Below are 25,530 nucleotides of genomic sequence, written 5' to 3'. Positions count from 1 at the left end.
CTTGGCCTCTGATGCCAACTGCCGCTGGCATGCCGCCCTCGGAAAGTTGCTCAGGAAGGAACGGGGTCATAGCTGTCAACTTACAGAATTGAAAATAAGGGACCAGCAGCCCTGAAAATAAGGGATCAGCAGCCAAAATAAGAGATTTTGCTTGACATACATAAATCCGGCACTGATGGAGCCATGCTGCTTTTGCTGCGACTGACTGTGTTTTGCAGGGGGTTGGACTAGATGATCCTAAGGGTCTACAACTCCGACCAAAGAAGAGGGGCAGACAAAACTGATGAACGACGTCGAGATGGCAAAGCTTACAGGCAGAATTAGAAACCAGGAAGAGGACCTCTTTAATAAAGAATGGGGAAATTCTCGCCCATGCCGCCCACGAGCCCAGCATGAGGTTGTTGCGGCGCGGCAGTGGCCGCTGAAGCGACGCCCTTCTGCGTGCAAGTCTCGCAAGAGAGGGGCTGCCTGCCTGCCCGCCGCCACCCGTCTCATCACCTGAGGGGGGAAAGGGAGAGACGGAGACGAGGCAGCTCGTGCGGACGCTCTCTCTCGCGGCGGAGGACCCCAATCCGCTGCTTCCCTCCTGAGCCGGGCGAGCATGAAACCCGGGAAATTTAAGGGACATCATCAATAAGGGACAGCAGTGGGACACGGCGCTGGGATAAGGGAGTTTCCCACCAAATAAGGGATGGTTGACAGCTATGAATGGGGTTGAAAATCCTTCCCTACTCCAGAGCTACAGCACCCTGAGTCCCTTTCCAATGTGGTAGGGGTTAAAATCTAATGGAGAATTTTGCTGGTGGAACTAGTCAGATGAGTTCCTCTGCAAGATGGGGGGCGGGGCGGGAGAGAGAAGCATAACTACTACAACAACTATTTGACTTTTAGAAGACATCTGAAAGCAGCCCTGTTCAGGGAAGTTTTTAATGTTTGATCTTTTATCATGTTTTTAATATGTTGGGAGCTGCCCAGAGTGGCTGGGGAGAGCTTCCGGGGTCTGTTACCTTTACCTTATGTCATAAAGATCCTACTGTCTCTGCTGTGCCTCATTTCCGAAAGGTAACAAGGACTCCAGCTGAGCACCTGGAACCTCTAGAACACTGGTGGTGAAGCTATGGCAAGCGTGCCAGAGTGGGCACTCAGAGCCCTCTCTGTTGGCACACCCACCATTGGTCAAACACCCCCTAGAGTTCTGCCCGGACACTGAGGTCCAGTGCTGAGGGCCTTCTGGCAGTTCCCTAGCTGCGAGAAGCCAAGTTACAGGGAACCAGGCAGAGGGCCTTCTCGGTAGTGGCACCCGCCCTGTGGAATGCCCTCCCACCAGATATCAAAGAGAACAACAACTACCAGACTTTTAGTAGAGATCTGAAGGCAGCCCTGCTTAGGAAAGTTTTTAATGTTTAATAGACTATTGTATTTTAATATTCTGTTGGAAGCCACCCAGAGTGGCTGGGGAAACCCAGCCAGATGGGCGGGGTATAAATAATAAATTATTATTATTATTATTATTATTATTATTATTATTATTATTATTATTGAGTCTCCGACGCAGCTTTGAGTTGGTATCGCTTCCTTGATTGTGCTCTGCCCGCAGTGGTGTTTGCTTGAGATGCGGGCCCGCCAATCAGGTGTTTCGTTTGTGCGTTGCTCCTCAAAAAGGTCAACAACTTTGGTCAATCCTTCCCAAAAACGCTCAACAACGCTATGATAAATAAGTGGGTTTTGGGTTGCAGTTTGGACATTCGATCTCAAAAAGGTTCGCCACCACTGCCCTAGAATCTTGCACCACTTGGGAGACTGAGGTGGTATGCAACATTATGTTCACTTCTGGACAGCTCCTCCTTTAGCTGGAGCTGACCCTCTCAGGTGGGCACCATTACCATTCTAAGAGAACGAAGGAGAAGTTCCTGGTGAGCTGTGGCACTTCCTGGAAAAATATCACTGCTCCTAAGAACACAACCTGTGTTTAGTTCTTGGTTGCAATGCGCCCTGCAGGGCAGATGCTTATCACTAAACACCTGTAAAATGTCAAAAGCAGGAACAATTTGTTCGTGCTCTCTTTTGTTGCCAGGGTTCTAGTTTTTCTCTGTCTTGACGGCATATTCCCTGTTTTTTTAAAAAGAAAAATCCCCAAATGGTGGTCTTGAGACTCCAATCTTTAAAAAAAGAAGAGAAAGGTTTTCGAAAGATGCTTGCATAATCTTTTTATCTGCAAGAGGAGCTCAGCAAGTTTGAAATTTAGGAAACTCCCTGGAACTGAACAACTTGTTCTGTGCTCTCTCTGAAGCCTGAAGCTTGACCTTAACTTTTTGTCAGAGCAGACTAATTGAAGTTAACAGCTACAATTACCTTAGGGCCGTTAATATCAACAGGAACACTATAAGTAAAAGTTAGTTGCAGCAACCCAATATGCTCTTGTCGTAGAACAGAACTTTAACTCGACTCCGCAGAGTTGTAGCTTCAGTTCTTAACAATCCTGTTGTGTAAACAATTTTTTTCTTTAATAATAATAATAATATCACCACCACCCATCTGTTAAATACGAAGAGGCCAGGCTGCTTTGCAGGCAGAAAACTCGCAACCTACTTTGGCGATTAGAAGAGGTAAATTAAAGTAATTCTGTTGAAACCAGGGTGTTGCAAGCTTGCAAGCATTTATCTATGGTGCAAAAAAAATGTGACCCAGCAGGTCCAGTAGGCAGTGAATAAGAAAATGTGTGTCTAAAGTGCAGGACTCTCAGGAAGAGGGACCCTTTCCCCATTATCTGCTGGCTAAGAGGGGATTGAGCATAGCCAACTGTTCCTGCAGTGCTGGCTGGTGTTAATCCTCCAGGAAGAACCATAGCAACCTCCCCTTAAATGGAAAATGGGTTACAACTCCCATCAACCCCAGCCAGTGTGGTGTAGTGGTTAAGAGCGGTAGACTTGTAATCTGGGGAACCAGGTTCGATTCCCCGCTCCTCCACATGCAGCTGCTGGGTGACCTTGGGCCAGTCACACTTCTCTGAAGTCTCTCAGCCCCACTCACCTCACAGAGTGTTTGTTGTGGGGCAGGAAGGGAAAGGGGAATGTTAGCCGCTTTGAGACTCCTTAAAGGGAGTGAAAGGCGGGATATCAAATCCAAACTCTTCTTCTTCTTCTTCTACTGTTGTTGGCATCCGAGAGACAATGGAGTATGCCGCTGGGGGTGAAGTGAAACTGTTGCATTAGCTGCATTGATGTGACCTCCCCAAGGCACAAGCCTGGGCAATGTGCTTGAGGTCCTGGGCTGCCAAGACAACAAGACTCCTTTCTCTCAGCCAGCGACCACCTGCTCAATCACCTGGCCCTGGAACGGAAGATTTGAGTCTGGGCAATAGTTGGCCCTGATGGCCAGGTCCAAAAATGGTTTTGCTAAGAACCGGTTTAATAAAGGTGACTGGGAAGACTCACAGAGGAAGCATTCACTACCCCACAAAGCCCATTGCCCAGCCTTGACTGGCTTGTTTTTATGAGCCAGGATGGGCAAGGATCAAGGAGATAGGTGGTTGGTTTCACACGTCCAAGCAGCCTGTCCACATCCTCGGAGGTAACAGTTTGCAATTGATCCCATGCAACTTGACTAGGCAGTGCTCCAATACTCTCTGGCCGTGGCCCTGCTCCCTCTTTCCGAATCTGAGTGACTTTATCTGCAAAAAAAACCCTTGCAAAATCATTGCAGATCTTGGGGTCCTCCCCAGATCCCTATGGCAAAGGTGGTTCTGTTAATATTATGAACCATCTAGTACCATGAAGAGTACCAGGAAGAATGGACGAAATTTAATGACTACTTAGTTAAATAGGTTAAGTTAAATTAATTAGAAAAAGCTTGCAAATACTGGATAGGCTCAGGATTTAAATATGTAAGGTGATGAATTAATATGTTTAATGCTAAACTGGAAAGAAAGAAAGATGTTAAGTGATTAAGTTAATTTTATAAGAATATCGATTTGGAAAACCGTTATAATGAGATACACTGAAATCTAACCGGGGGATACGAGGAAGTCACTTAACAATGTTAATTAGATTAGTTTTAATAAGGTTATGATTTATGTTTGTTTGTCTATTCATCTGTGTGTTTAAATTTTTGTGAAAAAACCAATAATTTTTTTTTGGGGGGGAGACTATGAAAAAGACCCCCTTTGCTGGGTTGCTGCGCTGTGGGAACCACCGCTTGAGGCTTCATTTGGCTGCTGGCTGGGCTTTCTGCCTTTGGCTCGGAGGGGCTCAGAAAATCCCTTATTTTGGCTGCTGATCCCTTATTTTCGAGGCTGCTGGTCCCTTGTTTTCAAATCTGTAAGTTGAAAGCTATGGGTTAGCTCCACATTACAGTGGGCCACCAGCGAATCTGCTGCAAGGCCATCAAGATAGGAGCCAACTCCTAGGGGCCTCCAATCAAATATTTGAAGGGGACATCCCCTAGGGTTGCCATATTTCAAGAAGTAAAATTCCTGACACCTGCTTAAAAACCAAAAAGTTAAGCTTTTTGGAGGGAAACAAACCCAAATTGCTGAGGTGTTTTTTGGGCAGAAACCTAACCCGGAAATAGTGATTTTGAACTGCTTTTCCCATCACGTTGCCATACATCCGAACTTTCCCAACGTTTTTACACCCAAAAACCAGGACACTTCATGTCTGGAACTTCATGTTATCAATTATATGCAGGTTGGGGTGTATTCAAGTTGGCACCCCGGCCATAAAACATGGGCCATCCTATAGCATTGCATCCTCTCAGTATTGCACATTATAGTCCCCTTTTCACAATGGTGATCATAATAATAGCAATATCGCATATGCAGTTGTTGTTGTTGTTTAGTCGTTTAGTCATGTCCGACTCTTCGTGACCCCATGGACCAGAGCACGCCAGGCACTTCTGTCTTCCACTGCCTCCTGCAGTTTGGTCAAACTCATGCTGGTAGCTTCGAGAACACTATCCAACCATCTCGTCCTCTGTCATCCCCTTCTCCTTGTGCCCTCCATCTTTCCCAACATCAGAGTCTTTTCCAGGGAGTCTTCTCTTCTCGTGAGGTGGCCAAAGTATTGGAGCCTCAGCTTCAGGATCTGTCCTTCCAGTGAGTACTCAGGGCTGATTTCCTTCAGAATGGAGAGGTTTGATCTTCTTGCAGTCCATGGGACTCTCAAGAGTCTCCTCCAGCACCAGAATTCAAAAGCATCAATTCTTCGGCGATAGCCTTCTTTATGGTCCAGCTCTCACTTCCATACATCACTACTGGGAAAACCATAGCTTTAACTATACGGACCTTTGTTGGCAAGGTGATGTCTCTGCTTTTTAAGATGCTGTCTAGGTTTGTCATTGCTTTTCTCCCAAGAAGCAGGCGTCTTTTAATTTCGTGACTGCTGTCACCATCTGCAGTGATCATGGAGCCCAAGAAAGTAAAATCTCTCACTGCCTCCATTTCTTCCCCTTCTATTTGCCTGGAGGTGATGGGCCCAGTGGCCATGATCTTCGTAGCAGTAACTGAGTAGCAGTAGCGCAGCTTAATTATCAGGTACCCACGAGGCGAGATTTAGATTGCAAATAACAGATATTCCTGGCTGTTTGTGAACACACGTCACGTTTCCTATTGCACCATCGCCTCCAGATATATTGCACCATTGCCTTTGTGTGCGTCTGTGTTCACCCTTCCCCGCCCCACAGCGATCCTGGGGGTCACACGCAACCTTTGCAAGGATGATGGAACGAGGAAGAAGCGGCGGCGCAAGAGCGAGCGGGCACGCGCGCGTCCCCTTTAAGAAACCCGGCTGCTTGCGAAGCCCCGCCCCGCCCCATCTTCACCCATGCCGCCTCCGAGCCAATCCGGAGGCGCCGAGCGGCCGTCACGCCAGCCCCCGCGACGGCCTCATTGGGCGACGCGGCCCTGGCGCCAGCGCCGCGCGGCCACCGGGCAGCCTATCCGCCCTCCGAGCCAGGTGCGGCGCCCGCTGATTGGCTGCTGCTAGGGGACGGCCGTTGAGGGCACAGGAGGGGAGGGGGCGGAGGAGGGAGGATGGCGATGCGCTTTCTTCGGGGTTGTCCGGGCATCTCGGCAGAGGAGGCTGTACGGGCGGGGAGGGAGGAAGAGGAGCCGCCAGGGACTCATAGGGACTAGAAACCCTTCCAAGGAGACGGTAAGAGTGGGCAGGGGGGTGCAGATGGGGCAAAATAAGAGGTGGGGAGGAGGGAAACAGCGGGGTCACAGATAGGTAGGTAGGTAGGTATGGGGAGGGAAGACCTCATAGGGACTAGAAAGCCTCTCAAGGAGATGGTAAGGGTGGGCGAAATAAGGCGGGGGCGGAGTGGGGGGGCAGGAGGGAAACAGCGGGGTCGCAGGTAGTAGGTAGGTAAGTAAGTAGGTAGGGGGAGGGAAGGGAAGCCCTCATAGGGACTAGAAACCCTCACAAGGAGACGGTAAGGGTGGGCAGGGGGGTGCAGATGGGGCAAAATAAGGTGGGGGGAAGGAGGGAAACGGCAGGGTCACAGGTAGGTAGGTAGGCAGGTAGGTATGGGGAGGGAAGACCTCATAGGGACTAGAAACCCTCCCAAGGAGACGGTAAGGGTGGGCGAAATAAGGTGGGGGGCAGGGTGGGGTGGGGCAGGAGGGAAACAGCGGGGTCGCAGGTAGGTAGGTAGGTGGGGGAAGGGGAGTGGGGAGACCTCATAGGGACTAGAAACCCTCCAGGGAGGGTAAGGGTAGGGGGACAGAGAAGGAGTGAATTAAGCCAGGGGGACGGGGTGGGTGGGAAAGGGGTGGGTGGGAAAGAGGAAAATTACAGGATCGCAGGGAGGGAGGGAGGGGAGGGAAGACGTAATAAAGATTAGAAATCTCCAAGGAGGGTAAAGGTGGGGAGGGGTACAAAGCGGTGTCCTAGGTTGGTATATAGGTAGGTAGAGCAAGGGGAGGGAAAGATCTCATAGGGACTGGAAACCTCCAGGTAAGGTAAATCAGGAATATAGAAGGTGTGAATTAAGGCAGGTGAGAAAGAGGAACACAGCAGGATCATAGGTAGGGAGGGAATGGGAATGGGAGGACATCAAAGGAACTAGAAACCAGGGAGAGGGAGGCTAAGGGTGGGTTGGGATCTAGAAGGGGTGAATTAAGTCAGGAGACAGGTGGGTGAGAAGAAGAGTGGGTAAAAAGGAAAGTAAAAGGTGAGGGGAAGGCTAGAGTAGGGGAATGAAGCCAGGTGGAGGAGGAGGAGGAATAAGAAATTGGGAGTGGGAAAGAAAAATTAAAGGAGAAAAGAAAATTGCTGATTCCACAGGGTGGAGAAAAAAAGAGGGATTTGGGGAGAAGGCTGGGCAGGGCAGGTCCTCATTAAATCTTATCGCTCTGGACACCCACAAATTGGCAGGTGAGACTGGAAGCTGATGGAGCTGTTCAAGAAATGGCTGGGCCACCCAGAAGAGCTCTACAACCTGGTGAGGTTTAAGATGGGAGGCTACAAGACGGTGATGCCCAAGATGGACCAGGTGAGTGAGCGACAGTGCACTGTGTTGAATGGGTGTGGAAAGAATGGGCTGTCTTGTTCCCTGGTTTTTAATTTGCTTGTTCCCTGGTTTTTAATTTTGCTGGCTAGGAAGGCCCTTAGCTCGGTGGTTACAGTGCCTGAAGTGTCCCAGGGTCGATGCTCAGTGTCTCTTAAGCAGGACTGGAAATGTTCCCATCTGAAACTCTGGAGAGCACTGCCAGTCTCTGATGGTTCAGTACAGTGGTGCCTCACAAGATGAAAATAATCCGTTCCGCGAGTCTCTTCATCTAGCGGTTTTTTCGTCTTGCGAAGCAACCCTATTAGCGGATTAGCGCTATTAGCGGTTTAGGGGCTATTAAAGGCTTAGCGGCTAAAAGGCTATTAGTGGCTTGGAAAAAGGGGGGGGAGCGAAAAAAATCGCAAGACGTTTTCGTCTTGCGAAGCAAGCTCATAGGGAAATTCGTCTTGCGAAGTGCATCGAAAAACGGAAAACCCTTTCGTCTAGCGGGTTTTTCGTCTTGTGAGGCATTCGTCTTGCGGGGCACCACTGTATCTTGTTGCTCCCAGCGGCCAAAGGACCTCATAGGGCCAAAAGACCTCATAGCGGCCAGACAGACACTTCCAGGAAGCCCACTATCAAGCCATCAAGGAAATTGCATTCCCACAATGTTTTCCCCGCCCTCCAGCAACTGGCATATTAAGTGATAGCCTGCCTCTGGACATGGAAGTTCTATTTAGCGGTGCTGCCCAAACATTGTTTGGGAAGAGCCTGTAACTCAGTGGCGAAAACATCTGCTTGGCATGCTTTTTTATTGGATTGGTTGTGACTCTCCTCGAGTCGCTCATGTTCAGGCACAAAAGCAGAATAAAAATATTTTTTTAATAGATAAAATAGACCAGTAATAGAAAAAGATGGAGATGAGGAGCTGTTGTATGGGGTGTATGTCTTATTCTCTCTTTTCCCGTTCTGTTTTTTCCTGCTTCATGCTTCTACCTTGTCAAGGAAGTGAGAGAAGAAATCATGGTTTCAGAAGGGGGGGGGGGCTGGAGAGACTCTGAAATCTGTAAAGTATTTTCAGACATATTTAATACACATTTTTAGTCTATTAATTGCAGCCGTTTAGCCAGAGACAATGGATTCATACTGTTTCCCAAAGTCCACAATCTAATGTCAGTCATGCAGGATTTGGAGCAGGTGAGGTAAGAACAAAGACAGACAAGAAATAATTGGAAAAAATATTAATTTATAGCAATCAAATAAAATGCTATATTGTGAAATTACAGTGCCAGACAGGTCTTAAATCGGACCATGATGAAGCACTCTTGCACCTTAATTATGAATTGCTACCTGTCAGATTTTATGAAAGGTATCAATTATATTTCTTTATTATGACTTTATATGTGCAGTCAACTTGCCTATCCTCTGGACAAATGGTTTTATTCCATTTTCTTCCTTCCTCTTCCTTTCTCTTCTTTAAAGCGAAAAGCCCTTTCCCTCCACCAAATATCTCCAGCAGGATCTCTGGCCAAATCGCACTATGCTGGAACTGCTGTTTTGGAGCGCTTGATGCAATTTACTTCTTGCAGAAGCAGCTGGGTGGGGGGCTACTTTGATTGCCAGGTGCAGTGAGGTGGGATCCAAACCTTCCTGCACAGCTCCCTCGCCTCATTGCTGTTTCACATTGCCCCAAATTCTCCAAGAAATCTTTGAAAATGAAAGGCAATTAAGTAAAACCCTTGTGGTCATCTTTATTATTTATCTGCTGCACTTATCTCTTGCATTTTTACCGAAGCTTTTTCCTCCAAGGAGCTTAATGTGGTTCTCACCTTACCCATTTAATCTCCACAACAAGCCTGCAGTGTAGGCTGAGAGGCAGTGACTGGCCCAAGGTCATCCAGTGAGCTTCATGGCTGAGTTTGAATTTGAACCCCTTGTCTCCCAGGTCCTTGCTCAAAACCCGACCCTCCTGCTGCTAGTTCTTTCTGATTCCAGAGCAGAAGATTTAATTTAAAGAGAGAAGGCAGGAATTGTTTGTTCCCCTTCTGCTCCTAGGATGTGCAGAGTATCCACACACCCGTTTCCTTTAGTGCGGGGCCACATTCCCTTTCTGGGGGGAGGCCCAAATGCCAGTGGTGGGTGGGGGCAGAAGCAACAAATATAATTCCCCCTTCGCATGGTAAGCAACTTGTACAGGCACATTTCACAGACCACTCTGCATCCTTCATCCAGTCAAGCCAAAGGCATCTTGTTGGAGGTTTTGGCCAGACCGAAAAGGAACACAACCCTTGGGTGGAGTGAGCCCACTGGCTGGGGAGACCCGGATTCAGATCCGCACGCACTCTCCCGCCACTCGGAGCCTGACCCACCTCGCAGGGTTGTTGGTTGCAAGGATAACGCCGGGAGCAGGAGAGGAACCTCCGGCTGTTGGGGAAAGGTGGGAGATTCGAACGCGGCGAGAAATGAGATGGCAATTTAAAAGCGCCTAGGATCGCGCTGTGGATCCCGCTGCGCTTTCGTGGCATGGGGTGGGGGATCTCTTTCCCCTTGAATGAAGAGGGGAGAAAGAGGAAAGGAAAAGCTGGAGTTTGTTTCGTCCAGGGCGCTTTTGCAAAGCGCCTGCAGGGAGCGCTCCGGGAGGGAAGGAGGCGGGCCGGCCTCGGCTGCCTTCCCTCCCCGCCGAGGGAAGGGGTGGTGGGTGTGTCCGCTTCCCCTCTGGCTGCGCGCGCCCCGGATCCTTTCCCCCGCGCCCATGGCACGGGGCCAGGCGGGGGCCGCGTTGCTGGCCCGCTGAGCCGTGCGCCCGAGCGCGCCCCTCGTTCCCTCTCCATGGCCAGCGGCCCCTCCAAAGCCGCAACCTCCCTTTTCAAGCGTACTTTGGCCCTTTCCCCGCCCCGTGCTGGAGGAGCAGCAGGAGGATCGGGGCCGGGCGGCGGCGGCTGCAGCAGCTGCTGCTGGGCCGGGGGCCGGGTGCGCTCGGCGTCCGGCCCGCACCGCCTCCAGCAGCCCCAAGCTCCGCCGCCGCTGGCTTCCCGGGGGACCCGTTTCCTGAGCGCGCCGCCGCCCTCTGTGCTCTTGTTGCAGGACTCGCTCAGCGACAGCCTCCGCCGCTGCTACCAGTACTTGAACCAGACCAGCCGGAGCTTCGCCGCCGTCATCCAAGCCCTCGACGGGGAGCTGCGGTGAGTTCCCCGGGCGGGTGCGGGGGGCAGGGAGCGAGGGGCGGGCAAGCTTGCACGGTGGCTAAGGATGGAAGGGGTTAACTGCGTTGGTCTGGCAATGAAAGGGTTAACCGTGCGCGCGCACGGGTTTTGTTTTGGTTGCAAGTGGCTCCCCCCCCTCTCCCCCTGGGGGAGGAGTGAAATCCGAATCGAAGTCGTGTGCCAGGCAGTGCGTTCCGAGTGATCGCGAAAAAAGAAGCTTTGCTCCTGTGCTCCGCTTGGCACCGCCTGCGGGCTGGAGCCTGGAAGTTGCAGCGCTGCAAAGCTTGGAATGGTTTTCCTTCAATCTGGCGACCTCTTGCTAGACTACAACTCCCATCAGCCCCCAGGTGCTGAACATGCTGGCTGGGGAGCTGAGAGAGTCCCAAACTCTTCCGGAGGCACAAGGTTCAGAAAGGCTGTCTTGTAATACTGCACCCTCCAACATTTCTCTGATAAGCACAATTCAAAGTGTTGGTGCTGACCTTTAAAGCCCTAAACGACCTCGGTCCAGTATACAGTGGTACCTCAGGTTACAGACTCCGCTAACCCAGAAATAGTGCTTCAGGTTAAGAACTTTGCTTCAGGATGAGAACAGAAATCGTGCTCCGGCAGCATGGCAGCAGCAGGAGGCCCCATTAGTTAAAGTGGTGCTTCAGGTTAAGAACTGTTTCAGGTTAAGAACGGACCTCCGGAACGAATTAAGTACTTAACCCAAGGTTAAGTATACGAAGGAGCGTCTCTACCCCCATCATTCTGCCCAGACACTGAGGTCCAGCACCAAGGGCCTTCTGGCGGTTCCCTCACTGCGAGAAGCCAAGTTACAGGGAACCAGGCAGAGGGCCTTCTCAGTATTGGCACCCGCCCTGTGGAACAACTACCAGACTTTTAGAAGACATCTGAAGGCAGCCCTGTTTAGGGAAGCTTTTAAAGTTTGATGCATTACTGTATTTTAATATTTTGTTTGAAGCTGCCCAGATTATTATGATGATGTACCCCAGCCACTCTTGGCAGCTTCCAACATATATAAAAGCATAATAAAGCCTTAAACTTCCCTATACAGTGCTGCCTTCAGATGGCTTAGGGGTTGGCTAACTCCATACCCTCTAACATTTCTCCAATGAAAATAGGGACATGCTAAGGAAAACGGGGACATTTTGGGATTAAATCAGAAACCCGGGACTGTTTGTGTAAATCCAGGGACCCTTGGAAATATATAGAACGGACAGAGGTTTTTATTTATTATTATTTATTAAATTTTTAAGTAGAGGTTTTGTCATTGCAGGGGGTTGGACTAGATCACCCTTAGGGGTTCCTTCCAGCTCTCTGGTTCTGTGTAAGGCATCCTCTGCCTGTTTGGGCTGTTTTCTCTGTTGACTGCCCAGGGCTGTCAGCTCTGACCGGCAATGGCTCTCCCCAGGAGATGGTGGGTGTTGCGCTTGGGTCCTTCTGCATGCCAAACAGCAGTGCCCTTAGCATGGAGGGAGGTCCCAGAGCATGCACTGTGCTTGCTGACCAGACAGCTCCTCCCACAAACACGGTTTTGGGTTGGCCTGTGAAATCAAGAGAACATCGTGGTTTGGCAGCTTCCACCGACTTAAAAAGATCCGAGGTCCATTTATTAGGAGGCAGTGAAAACACAATTCCAGGAAGGAATTGCATCTGGCTTAGCCTCCTGGTGCAATTCTCAAACTTCCAGCATCAACCTTTCTTAAGACCGTAAGAACAGCTTGCTCAATTAGCCAGCGGCTCACCTACTCCAGCATTCTGCTTTCACAATTGCCTTTTGCTGGTGCAATGCCAGTCTCCTCTGGAGTAGGGATATGGGAGCCAGCAGCATGCAGTCTAGCCCCTACTGAAATCTAGATTGCTTTTTTGTTGCTGTAAATATTGAATTGATTCTGTTAAATTGTTGGCTTTGGACCTCTTGGAATTCCCTGACATGCTCTGCATTTTGTCTATATGAATTCTGAACGTTTGCTGTTACTTGCTCTGGGCCTGTGTTTTTCGCAGCCTGCTCTGGCACAGCACACACCTGTTGCAAGTTCAAGATATTCTCTGAGCTGCCCTTTGCATCACCGCAAACGGGCCTCCTCCTCCGCCCTGTTTTATGGGTACACATGGGTTTGCTCCAGAGCAATTAACTTTAATTCAGCCGCCTCAGAGAAAGAATGAAAGGCTAAGTGCAGACAATGACTCCGTTCCCTATACATAGCGGAGTGTGTGTGTCTGCGTGGGGGAGGTTTTCTGCAAATTGCTTCAGCCAGACTGCAGAGGGTGACCCAGTCTTGCTGCCCATTTAACGAGCTGGCGCAGTTAAATATATAAAAATGAAGTGTTTCATCCAGGAAAGTGGGGCTGATCTGTAATCGTAATAGCAAAGAACTGGACTGAATTTTGGAAAGTTAAATAAGATAAAAATATATTGTCCAAAACCAGTTTGAAGTCCATATTGTGATATCAGTTATTGACCTGGCAATATACAGTGGTACCTTGGTACTCGAACGGCTTGCCTCCCGTACAAATCGACTCCCGAACGCTGCAAACCTGGAAGTAACTGTTCCGGTTTGCAAGTGTTTTTTGGAAACTGAACGTCCGACGCAGCTTTCATTTGAGGGCAGGAAGCTCCTGCAACCAATTGGAAGCCACACCTTTGTTTTCCAATGGTTTCCAGAGTCGAACGGACTCCCAGAACGGATTAAGTTCGAGAACCAAGGTACTACTGTATTGTGAATCAAGATGTGTGTGTGCAAAAATCACCATGTGGGAAAAATCATGAAGCCATCCAATGTTTCTCTCGGTTCCTGCAGCCTCTGTTAATTCTGCTGGCTCATATCTCTCAGGGGCAGCAAATCACAAGAGCAGGTCTTGGCAAAAGTCACAATACAGGAAAAACCGTGAAGCTAGCCAATGCCTCTACATAGCTCCATCCTTATTTCAGACATGGTGATATATCGGTATATTATGATGTTTAGCTGGTTATAGATTATGATATTGAAACCCAGATATCAGCCTGTTGCTCTTGAGTTGCACCGGGAGGCTAATCTGGAGCCGATACTCGGTTCCTTTATTTGCAGCTGTGTGCTGCAATCCCTCCTAATAGAAACGAATGATCCACAGAGCTTTCACGCTGGCTGAAGTTGCCAAACACAATGTTCTCTCTCCTCCTTGCCTTCCCATAATTTCATAGGCCAATCTAAGGCCTGGTTTGTGGGGAGGAGTAACCTCTTGGTAGCACATGCTTTGGGGAGAAGGGACCTCGCTCCGTGGTGCAGGCACCTCCTTTGTGTGCAGAAGAAGCCAGGTTCCATCCCCAGCATCTCCAGGTAGAAAGGGCCAGGTGGCAGGAGACAGCTGCTGCTGGTCAGAGTAGAGTATTCTGTGTTGTGGGTGGATAGATGGCTACCAAACAGTCTCAGGTAAAGGTAAAGGGACCCCTGACCATTAGGTCGAATCGTGGCTGACTCTGGGGTTGCGGCGTTCATTTCACTTTACTGGCCGAGGGAGCCGGCGTACAGCTTCCGGGTCATGTGGCCAGCATGACTAAGCTGCTTCTGGCGAACCAGAGCAGCGCACGGAAACGCCATTTACCTTCCCGCCGGAGCGGTACCTATTTATCTACTTGCACTTTGACATGCTTCAAACTGCTAGGTTGGCAGGAGCAGGGACCGAGCAACGGGAGCTCATCCCATCGCGGGGATTCGAACCGCCGACCTTCTAATCGGCAAGTCCTAGGCTCTGTGGTTTAACCCACAGCGCCACCCGCGTCCCTAAAACAGTCTCAGAGGCAGCCCTCAATAATATCCTGTCTCTTTAGGGCCTATGGAGACATAGGAAGCTGCCCTTTACTGAGTCAGACCATCGTTCCATCCAACTCAGTTCTGCCCACACTGACTGCCAGCAGGGGGTTGGACTAGATGACCCTTAGGGTCACTTCCAATTTTATAATTCTATTAGCTCTCAAGCAGTACTTTCCCAGACTTTTCTGGAGATGCCAGGGTTCAAACGTGGGAAGCCAGCTGCTTGCAAGGTGGATGTTCCACCCCCTGTGCTAGGAGAGTCCTTCAGCTCAGACCTCTTTCCTCCTCGTCCTCAGCCATGCCGTGTGCATCTTCTACCTGGTGCTCCGAGCCCTGGACACGATCGAGGACGACATGACAATCAACCTGGAAACCAAGGTCCCCATGCTCCACAACTTCCACTCCTACCTGTATCAGCCGGACTGGAAATACATGGACAGTAATGAGAAGGACAAGCAAGTTTTGGAAGACTTCCCAACGGTGAGCAATTTGGCCAGTCAGTCCTTCGTTTGTGCGGTCATTTTAAGTTGGCTGTGCAAATCCTGACATTGTCAGTTTGCTATAGCTTTTGGTATCTGCAAATTGGGTGCTTGCTGGCAGCAGATAGGAAGTTGGTTTTATGGTGGTCTCTTTCTGAGCCATCTCTTCTCAAGGAGGTTTAGCAGCACTTTTTTTTGGGGGGGGGGAGAGAAAAACAACAGTGTGGCCCCCGAAGTCAGTTATGTGCCTCCAAGGATGCTTCAGTCTTCAAGAGATAAACACAGATCTTAGACTGGTCTAACTACTGCACGTTCTGGGAAGTTGCTCGCCTGATCGCTAAGTATTTGGATGCCTCTTGAGATATAACTAAATTTCCTGAGAATGAAGAGCAGGTTTCCGTCTGTGTTTGGATGCAGTTGGGTGCCATTTTGAGATGTGCAAATTTTGTTCTGTTTTGTTTTTTTTAAAATCATTTTTATTTGATTTTACAATACAAAATTATTTTAAATATTCAGAAACATAACCATATACAAAGATTCTGCTTACAGTAGTCTTTTTAAATAGCTTATAAATTTCCCCCATTCTTTTGTAAAGTTTTTATCTTCTTGATTCCCGAGTTTTCCGGTCAACTTTGCCATTTCGGCATAGTCCATCCGCTTGGTTTGCTATTCTTCTAGTTGGGTCCCATCAAGATGGCGAGCTGGATCTTTCACAACTGACCTGATTTTAACCACTGGTTTCAAAACCACACTGACATTTTGGGTTTCTTAGAATTTGTGAGCAGTGTCGGAGGCAAAGCTGCTGGTTCCCTATTAGTGTGAAGGCAAGATTTGACAATTGGTGTCTTGGAAAAGTTATGACATCAAATGCATCCTTAAAGTTGCGGCTGGACAATAGTCTGGTCCTGAACCAAGGGGTGAGGGAGACTGTGGCCCTCTAGATATTACAGACTCCAGTTCCCATCAGTCCTAGTGAGTGATGATGGGAGTTGTAGTCCAATACTGTAGGTCCGTTTCCCTTAAATGCAGAAACTTCATCCTTACCCTTGTTTTGAACTGGCTCCTTTCGTTTCCTCCTGTCACTTGTGGTTATCACCTTAGATCTCCTTGGAGTTCCGCAACCTGGCAAAGATATACCGAGATGTGATTGCTGACATCTGCCACAAGATGGGTCTGGGGATGGCTGAGTTTTTGGAGAAGAAGGTGGATTCTGAGAAGGAGTGGGACCAGGTGAGTAGACTTGGGAAGGGGTCCCCAGGCAATCTACTTGGGGCTGAAACCTGTGTGTTCAGGAAATGTGCCGAAATGGATCCAACTTGCAGTGTGGGATGTCCTTCATAGGTTTAGCAGTTGGCGGGCAAAATTGTGCGCCCCTTGCTCCTCGGGGAGTTTCTTGTTCTTTATTGCGTTGTCCTGTTCCAATTGCTGCTGGCGGTTCCCTCATTGCGAGAAGTGAGGTTACAGGGAACCAGGCAGAGGGCCTTCTCGGTGGTGGCGCCCGCACTGTGGAACACCCTCCCATCGGATGTCAAGGAAATAAGCAGCTATCCTATTTTTAAAAGACACCTGAAGTCAGTCGCACAATCACACAAGTAGCTGAACTGCGTTCCACACAGTCGCAAAAACAAATGAACTGAAAAGGCCTCAAAAACAAAAACGCAAAATAAATAGCAAAAGCAAAACAATAAGAAATTCTTTTGAGATTTACGCCGTAATGCTTTTTTCCATTGATGTGGAAAACTGGCAGTCATGTTTGTGCTTATGCAAACCCTCCCTTACCGTGTGCCAGACAAAGGAGGGAGATGGAAAGCCTCAAGTGCTGCAGCTCTTTTAATAAGTAGATTAAACAAAAAAAAACCATGCTATAGCTAGGATTGATTGATTGATTGATTGATTAAAAAACCTCTCTCTAGTATTGCCATTACGTCGCTGGCCTGGTGGGCATTGGCCTGTCCCAGCTCTTTTCTGCGTCGAAGCTGGAAGACCCCATCGTCGGGCAGGACACGGAGCTGGCCAACTCCCTGGGGGTTTTCCTGCAGAAAGTCAACATCATCCGGGACTACTTGGAGGATGAGCTCGAAGGCCGGGAGTTTTGGCCCAAAGAGGTAAAGCAAGGGGCGACAAGAGAGAAGAGAGGGAAAGCTGCGACATTTGGTCCAGGGGATGGAGACCACCTGTTTTGATGGAACATGAGAAATGGGCCTTTTCCGCGGTGGCTCCCCACTTGTGGAGAGACTCGTCTGGCATATCTTTAGATGCTAGGCAAAAACATTCCTCTTCTCCCAAGCCTTTGCCTAATTAAACAACCTATGGCCTTTTAAACTCTTATGTGTGTGGCAGGGTATTGTCTTTATTTTATGATGATGATGATGATGATATATAATTTATTTATACCCTGCCCATCTGGCTGGGTTTCCCCAGCCACTCTGGGTGGCTCCCAACAGAACACCAATATCAGTAATAAAAAAGCAACAACATCAAATATTAAAAACTTCCCTTAAAAAGGGCTATGATACTATGGTATGTATTTTGTGGTTTTTATAAAATAATAAATAATCATTATAATAATTTTTATACCCCGCCCATCTGGCTGGGTTTTCCCACTCACTCTAGGCAGTTTAAAACATATCTAAAAATAATAATAATAAATCAGTCATTAAAAAATTCCCTAAACAGGGCTGTCTTTGGGTGACGGGCAGTACAGAAATTTAATAGGTAAATAAAAGTAATAAATATATATACAATAAGCCTCCTCCCCACAAGGAACTAGATATGTAGGCTGTTGCTGGGTATTTTGATCTGCTTCTAGTTTATTGCCGAATTTATTTAATTCCCCACCACCTGCAACATTTAAAATAGTTTCTTTCGGCTAGATTTTTTGTTTGTTTTGTTTTTACCAATAATTGTATTGCTTTGTTCTCTTTGTAAACCCCTTTGAGGTTTGCTTTTTAAAAACAAAACAAAGAAAGTGGTGTGCGGATTTTACGAAATAAATACATAATAAATGGGGACAAAATGTATCGAGTCGGATAAAAACCAATCATTTAACAAAACTGGAATAAAATGAAAGTTGCAAACGAACAGACAGACACCACACAAGCTTAAATACGTAAGCAAAGAACTAGTGGGAAGAGGAAATTCTCAGGGCAGGGCTGCATAGCCACTCTCAGTTCACATCCTGCATCAACGGGGGTCAGACTAGATGACCGTTGGGATCCCTTCCAGTTGTATGACTCTTGATAGCTTCTCGGTGTCTCCCAGGTTTGGAGCAAGTACGCGAAGAAGCTGTCTGACCTGACCAAGCCGGAGAACATCGACAAGGCTGTTCAGTGCATGAATGAGCTCATCACCAACGCCTTGCACCACGTCCCTGACGTCTTGACGTATTTGTCCCGCCTGAAGAACCAGAGTGTCTTCAACTTCTGCGCTATTCCGCAGGTGTGTAGGGGCGCGTGCCTTGCAAAGCTGTCTCCCGCTTCTGAGGTGCTCTTCTGTTTCCCTTCATCTCCCGTTAACAGGGCCGGATTCAGGTTTGATGAGGCCCTAAACCACCGAAGGTAATGGGGCCCTTTATATGTCCAGCTGTCCTTTGTCAACAACAAATTGCCACTGTTTTTTGTGTTGAATATATGCTATATGTGGGGGGGGAAAAAAACAAAATTCCTTCCAGTAGCACTGTTTAGATTTGGGCAGCTTTTCTGCTGTACAGTCATACCTCGAGTTGCGTTTGCTTCACGTTGTGTTTTTTCAGGTTACAAATGTACTAGTAAGCTTTCCTTTGCAGAGTGCTGTACATTGCTCTGGATTTATTTGTATCTAATGACCTTTTTTTTTTAAAAAAAAAGCTTTATTAGAACAATACATACATTTTACAAAACAATAACAACACCAAAAACATCACATGAAGTTCAGATAACACAAGGGGATGAATAGAAGTCAAGAGAACATGTATCTAATGACCTTTGATAGCCCAGAATCAAGCAGGGTTGTTTTGGTGACTTCTCTTCTTCTCCCCCCTCCACTCCTGGTCCCCAGGTGATGGCCATCGCCACGTTGGCTGCCTGCTACAACAACCAGCAAGTCTTCCGGGGAGTGGTGAAGATTCGGAAGGGACAAGCTGTCACTCTGATGATGGACGCAACAAACATGCAGGCTGTTAAAGCCATCATGTACCAGTATGTGGAAGAGGTGAGTTCATGATCGCCGTAGGTTTTATTTCTGTGCCTCTTTTCCATGGTAGAACCATACTCAAAGTGTCTTACGCCAACATACAGAATAAAATACAGCAACATTTCAAGGTAAGTTACAAAACCGAACCCAACTTAAATGAACATCAACAGGGCAAACAAAGACCTCACGTCTTCTAAAAGTTGCATAGTGTGGTTATAAACTTGAGATTGGCAAACCTCAGTCAGTTGACCTACTGGTGGGGCTGGAAATTAAGGGCAGACAAATTTGGGGGCTGCCTGCTGTGGCGTTTGCCTCCTGGGTGGGTCATAAGGAGAGGGTTAAAATGAGTGTGATGTGATTGGCCAGTGGAAACTGATAGGAGGAGTTAGAGTGAGAGTGGGTGTTGTGTGGAAGTTAGTTGAGAGTTGGGAGTTGAAGAAGGAAGAGGGAGGATATAAGTCTGTGGGTTGGTTGAGTTGTGTGGTGAAAGAATGAGAGGAAGTGTTAGGTGGAGTCAGATAGTTAGTTGGGATAATCAGTTTGAAGTTGTTAGGAACGAATAGGACAGTTAAGGAACTAAGATTAAGAAACTGCCAAGAAAAACTAACTGAAACCATAAGCTTGTTCATGCCTATAAAATAAACTTGATTATTTGCTAATGATACCAACTGACTGGACTCCGTGTGTACCTGTGAGGAGAAATGGGTTGGTGGCAGCGAAGAAAGCAAACACAGTGGTGGCACAGGGTCAGTAGACCGTCAAATGTCCGGGGGCCCTGTGTGATCGCCACACCTGCTTTATTTGTTTTGAGGTGAATTTGCTACTAGTTTGTTGCTGTAATAAGACAAGGCTACTTTGCTTCTGGGACGCGGGTGGCGCTGTGGTCTAAACCACAGAGCCTAGGACTTGCCGATCAGAAGGTTGGTGGTTCGATTCCCTACGAAGGGGTGAGCTCCCGTTGCTCAGTTCCCACTCCTGCCAACCTAGCAGTTCGAAAGAACGTCAAAGTGCAAGTGGGGAAGTAAATGACGTTTCTGTGCGCTGCTCTGGTTCGCCAGAAGCGGCTTAGTCATGCTGGCCACATGACCCGGAAGCTGTACGCTGGCTCCCTCGGCCAATAAAGCGAGATGAGCGCCGCAATCCCAGAGTCGGCCACGACTGGACCTAATGGTCAGGGGTCCCTTTACCTTTTTACTTTGCTTCTGGGACGCAGGCGGCACTGTGCTCTAAACCAGAGAGCCTAGGGCTTGCCGATCAGAAGGTTGGTGGTTCGATTCCCCATGAAGGGGTGAGCTCCCGTTGCTCGGTCCCTGCTCCTGCCAACCTAGCAGTTCGAAAGCACGTCAAAATGCATGTAGATAATTAGGTACCACTCCGGCGGGGAGGTAAACGGTGTTTCCGTGCATTGCTCTGGTTCGCCAGAAGCGGCTTAGTCATGCTGGCCACATGACCACATGTGGACAAACGCTGGCTCCCTCGGCCAATAAAGCGAGATGAGCACCGCAACCCCAGAGTCGTCCGTGACTGGACCTAATGGTCAGGGGTCCCTTTACCTTTACCTTTGCTTTGCTTCTGGTGTGTTAAGGCAATAAAACGCGGCCACTTGGCTTCTGGTGTGTTGCTGTTATTAAACAATAAATAACAGCAGAGCTGTTTGGACGAATGCTGCCTTAGTGAAAGCTGGTTCTTCTCTCCTGCAGATCCATCAGAAGATCCCAAGTACAGATCCTTCCTCCAGCAAGATACAGCAGATCATTGCCTCTGTCCGATCCGTTAGCCTACCCAGCGGCGCCCTGGTCTCCCGGACCCATTACTCTCCCATCTACCTGTCCTGCGTGATGCTCTTAGCTGCGTTGAGCTGGCAGTACCTGAGCACCGTGTCGAAAGCCACAGAGGAATACGTCCATACAGGCGAGAACTGAGAGCAGATTTCCCAGGATGCCACGCCCTTCGCTGCGGGATGGAATATGCTGCTGTTATTATTTCCTTGCCCCTTGGGAATGGGAGAACTCATAGATGTCTCAGGACTGTTGGAGAAGGGCTTGGAACCTTGCAAGCTAAAGTTGGAGCCAGAAGATTTCACCTAGAAAGCAATTACTTGCTAGCTTTGAAGCGTCTAACAAATTGCAGTTTCCAGACCTCTAATTTTTTTCCTTCCTCTTTTGGAGGAACTGGTTACAGGCAAGTCTGTCATTGGAGTCTGTCTTAATATATTTTTCCTTCCATTTCTTTCCTGCAGACCCGTTTGGATCTGCGTCTTTTTGTGTGTTTTTGACATAGAGTGTTTTTTAACTAGAGTGTTTGAAGGTGCCTCTTTGTCGCTTGTGAATTTTGACAGTAAAAAGGGAAAGAAAAAAATACTGCGATGAAGCCTCCTGCTCTCTTTTTCTTCTGTTTTTATTCAAGTTGTTCAAATTCAGCAACCAAAGCAACACAAGAGTCCATGATGTGGTTATCTTGAGTCGGGCTTATTTAGAAATCACAGCAAGTTCTAATATTTACCAAGGATTTACCCCGGCTCATTTTAGAACGGGCCTTCTCTGCAGTGACTCCCCGTCTATGGAATGCACTCCCCAGGGAAGTTCGTCTGGCGCCTTAATTGTACACCTTTAGGTGCCAGGCAAAAATGTTCCTTTTTAAGCAGGCCTTCGGTTGATCTTACTGACATCCAGCACCCTTTTAGAATGTGGTTCTTTTCTGGAAGGGTGTTATTGGGTTATTGTTTTTGGTTTGATTTTATATGTTGTGGTCTTGCTTGTGAACCGCCCTGAGACCTCCGGGTATAGGGCGGTGTATCAATTGAAATAATAATAATAATAATAAGCAGCAGCAGACCTTTGACACGTTTCTCCCACCACAGACCCCTCTGGCAAACCTTAAAGGTTAGATTTCTATATTGTAAAGCTAAGCTAAGGGATTTTGTGGTAGTAACAAAACACACATTGTGGGTGGCATCCTTGTTTTCACAGAGGGATTCTGTTTTTACGGGATTCTTTGATGTGGAACGTGGATTGCAAAATGCACACAACTGACAGGCAATTTCTTTGCTTCTGGTTGGTGCAAAAGCCTATGAGTTTGAACAGGCATCCCCAAACTTGGCCCTCCAGCTGTTTCTGGACTACAACTCCCATCATCCCTAGCTAACAGGATCAGTGGTCAGGAATGATAGGAAATGTAGTCCCAAAACATCTGGAGGGCCAAGTTTGGGGATGCCCAAGTTTGAGGGTCAGCATTTGAGAAGCAGGCTCACTCGCTTTCAATCCTGTGACTGGCTTTGGTCTAAGATGCTCGAGGTTCCCAGGCGTTGTTGGACTACAACTCCCATGATCCATAGCCAGCAGAGGCAGCAGTCGTGGATGATGGGAGCGGTAGTCCAACAACATCTGAGAGACCAAGTTTGAGAATGCTTTAGACCAGTCTTTCTCAATCTCCCTTATTTGGAGAAGAACGTCTATTGTGTGTGTTCTCAAAAAGGTCTGAGGCCAGGCTGCTGAGATGGGCCCTTTAATAAAAATAACTTGGGAACAATCAGCAGAATGCATAATCGTTCCTAGGCAAGGGGCTGTTTTTATGTTCAGTAAAGGTAAAGGGACCCCTGACCATTAGGCCCAGTCGTGGCCGACTCTGGGGTTGCGGCGCTCATTTCGCTTTATTGGCCGAGGGAGCTGGCGTACAGCTTCCGGGTCATGTGGCCAGCATGACTAAGCCGCTTCTGGCAAACCAGAGCAGCACACGGAAACGCCATTTACCTTCCCGCTGGAGTGGTACCTATTTATCTACTTGCACTTTGACGTGCTTTCGAACTGCTAGGGGGGGCAGGAGCAGGGACCGTGCAACGGGAGCTCACCCTGTCGCAGGGATTCGAACCACCGACCTTCTGATCGGCAAGTCCTAGGCTCTGTGGTTTAACCCACAGCACTACCCCCATCCCTTTCTGTTCAGTACATCTGGTCAAAACAGCCTCAAATTATTTTTTATTTTTTTAAAAAAGCACAGAGTATAGATAGTCTTGGCTATTCCGCAACCAGAGTTTGAGCACTTCTGCTTTGCATCTTCACTTCCTGGCCCATTTCCTCTAGAGCAGCCTTCCCTAGCCTGGTCTGTGCCAGATGTTTCGGATTGCAGCTGCCCTGGCTGGCGCTCATGGTGTTGCAATTCACAACACCTGGAACACATCGGGCTAGGAAAGGCTGTTCCAGAGTAGACCTGGCAAACCTGTGGCCTAGCTGCAGACTCCCAGCTCCTATCTGCCCCTGCCAACATGGCCACTTGAGGCTTGTAAGCCAGCAGCATTGGTCAGTCCCAGGTCTACTCTAGAGGAAGCCCTCTTTCAGTACTCTGAACCATATCTATCCTGGCTCTGATACATTTTATGCTTATTGGCGGTGTTTGTGTGCATGTGTTTTCCATTGGCAGGGGGAGGGGGGACCCACTGGAGCAACTTCCCCAAAAAAAATTCAGTTTGTCAAACTCCCTTGGGCTGCTTTTCCAGACCTTAAGTTTCTGCAAAATGTGGATCCCCTTGATTTTTGGTTTTTGACAAAACTTGGGACGGCTGCAGCTTCACTTGAGAGAGCTCTGATTAGTTTGCCAAATATTCTATATTCTGGAATAGTGTAGAACTCAAGCATTTCATAAGGGGGGAAAAGGTTGCTGTGCTACATAGATCTTGCAAGAACCGGTCACTTGATGACATGGGGGGGGGGCGGGCGGTTGCCCTTTGAACATCTTGCAGCTCAGGCCTTGAATTATATCTCCCAGGAAGGGCAGGGGGAGGCCAAGAAATTTAACCTTCGGAGTGAAGAGTTTGTTGACTGTCTTGTCTGCGTGAAGACTGCTGAATCAGGCAAACACTGAACTTTTCCAACAGGGCACCTCCATTTGTATCGTATCCAGCCTAAGCTGCACCTGCAACAAAATGTTGCAGTGCTGGGGAGATGCTGTTCACACTCACCCATCTAGTAATCCCACAGGTGCTATAGATCTTTGCTAAAAACAAAAAAACCCCACCTATTTCCAGCTTCCTAACCCTACCTCTTAAGTAGTGATAAAGCATCTACTTCACACGTAGAAAGCCCGTGTATGCAACACTTTGCCAGATGGACCAAATTGCTCTCACTGTACATAAAAGCAAATTCCCGTGTTTGCCCCACAAGCCTCCTATGGGCTCCTCTCTTGGGCACGAGTTGTGGTTGTGTTAGCATCCACAACACACGGACTAAAAAAGGGGAAATGACAGCTTGTCTTTAAAGAGGAGAGAGACTGCTTTGCTTTGTGCATTTGAAGCATGCAGCAAGGAGCCACAATGATTACTAAAAGACCTTTGGTGGAAGACCAACCTTCCTGTGGCAGGGGCTTTTGACTATTTGACCTAGTGTTGAGAGTGTTTGTGTCTTTGTGTCTGTTGGGCTGCATGATGCCAGAGTGCCTTCTAATTCCTGGATCCAGCAAGAGTTAAAATAATAGATGATTTCCCCCCACCCCTTCTCCCCAAACCTTATACTGTATAAGGTAAAGTACCCCTGGACGGTTATATGGGGTTGCAGCGCTCATCTCGCTTTCAGGCCGAGGGAGCCAGCGTTTGTCCACAGCTAGCTCTTTGGGTTATGTGGCCAGCAGGACTAAACCGCTACTGATGCAACGGGACACCATGATGGAAGCCAGAGCGCACGGAAACGTCGTTTACCTTCCTGCCACAGTGGTACCTATTCATCTACTTGCACTGGTGTGCTTTCGAACTGCTAGATTGGCAGGAGCTGGGACAGAGCAAAGGGACCTCACTCCGTCAGGGGGATTTGAACTGCCGACCTTCTGATCTGCAAGCCCAAGAGGCTCAGTGGTTTATACCACAGCGCCACCCGCGTCCCTGTATATGACATCAAAAGTCTCACATCAAATATAACTGATCTGTAGACTTTACAATTTGAAAATAGACACAATCGTGTTCTTTTGTAACCCCAGAAAATATTTAATAATTTTTTTTAAAAAAAGCAACCCCATTGCTGAATTAGCAAGGCAAGGACTATTATTTATGACCTCTAAGTATGGATTATTTGAACGAGAAAGGAAGTTACCTATGTCAAATGTGAATAAACAATATACTGCATCCTAAAGATGCCAGTCTCTGCGGTCCCTCCTTCCCAGGAAATAAAACCCTCTGTAAACACCTGGAACTCTTGGAATCTTGCACTGATCAAAGATTAAAATAAAAAAATTCCTTCCAGTAGCACCTTAAAGACCAACTAAGTTAGTTCTTGGTATGAGCTTTCGTGTGCATGCACACTTCTTCAGATACCACACGAAATGCATGCACACGAAAGCTCATACCAAGAACTAACTTAGTTGGTCTTTAAGGTGCTACTGGAAGGATTTTTTTTATTTTGACTATGGCAG

At 48.1% G+C, this 25,530-nt stretch overlaps 1 protein-coding gene across 2 annotated transcripts; it reads left to right on the top strand.

The window, feature by feature from the left end:
* Window positions 1-5,992: 5,992 nt before the first annotated feature.
* On the top strand, window positions 5,993-25,112 carry FDFT1 (farnesyl-diphosphate farnesyltransferase 1). Of its 2 annotated transcripts, XM_081188690.1 has the most exons (9): window positions 5,993-6,149; window positions 7,374-7,491; window positions 10,573-10,670; window positions 14,785-14,968; window positions 16,069-16,197; window positions 16,881-17,072; window positions 18,229-18,405; window positions 19,003-19,155; window positions 20,838-25,112. In XM_081188690.1, exons 2-9 carry the CDS (start codon window positions 7,390-7,392, stop codon window positions 21,057-21,059), a joined length of 1,257 nt encoding a protein of 418 aa, XP_081044816.1. In that variant the 5' UTR covers window positions 5,993-6,149; window positions 7,374-7,389; the 3' UTR covers window positions 21,060-25,112. The 2 variants fall into 2 exon arrangements, with proteins under 2 accessions (XP_081044816.1, XP_081044815.1); XM_081188689.1 differs by lacking the exons at window positions 5,993-6,149; window positions 7,374-7,491 and having other exon boundaries at window positions 10,232-10,670.
* Window positions 25,113-25,530: the final 418 nt, after the last annotated feature.

The sequence above is a fragment of the Podarcis bocagei genome (genome assembly GCF_964188305.1).
Source record: "Podarcis bocagei genome assembly, chromosome: 3".
Taxonomy (NCBI): Eukaryota; Metazoa; Chordata; class Lepidosauria; order Squamata; family Lacertidae; genus Podarcis; species Podarcis bocagei.
The sequence above is the reverse complement of the archived record's forward strand: the minus strand, read 5'-3'. Positions and strand labels throughout refer to the sequence as shown.

Excerpts from the sequence above, each read along its gene's own strand:
- FDFT1 (XM_081188689.1), top strand. The coding sequence starts at position 10,318 with ATGGCCAGCGGCCCCTCCAAAGCCGCAACCTCCCTTTTCAAGCGTACT. Across the intron at positions 16,198-16,880 it reads CTGAGAAGGAGTGGGACCAG|TATTGCCATTACGTCGCTGG; the intron begins GTGAGTAGACTT and ends ACCTCTCTCTAG. Across the intron at positions 19,156-20,837 it reads TGTACCAGTATGTGGAAGAG|ATCCATCAGAAGATCCCAAG; the intron begins GTGAGTTCATGA and ends TCTCTCCTGCAG.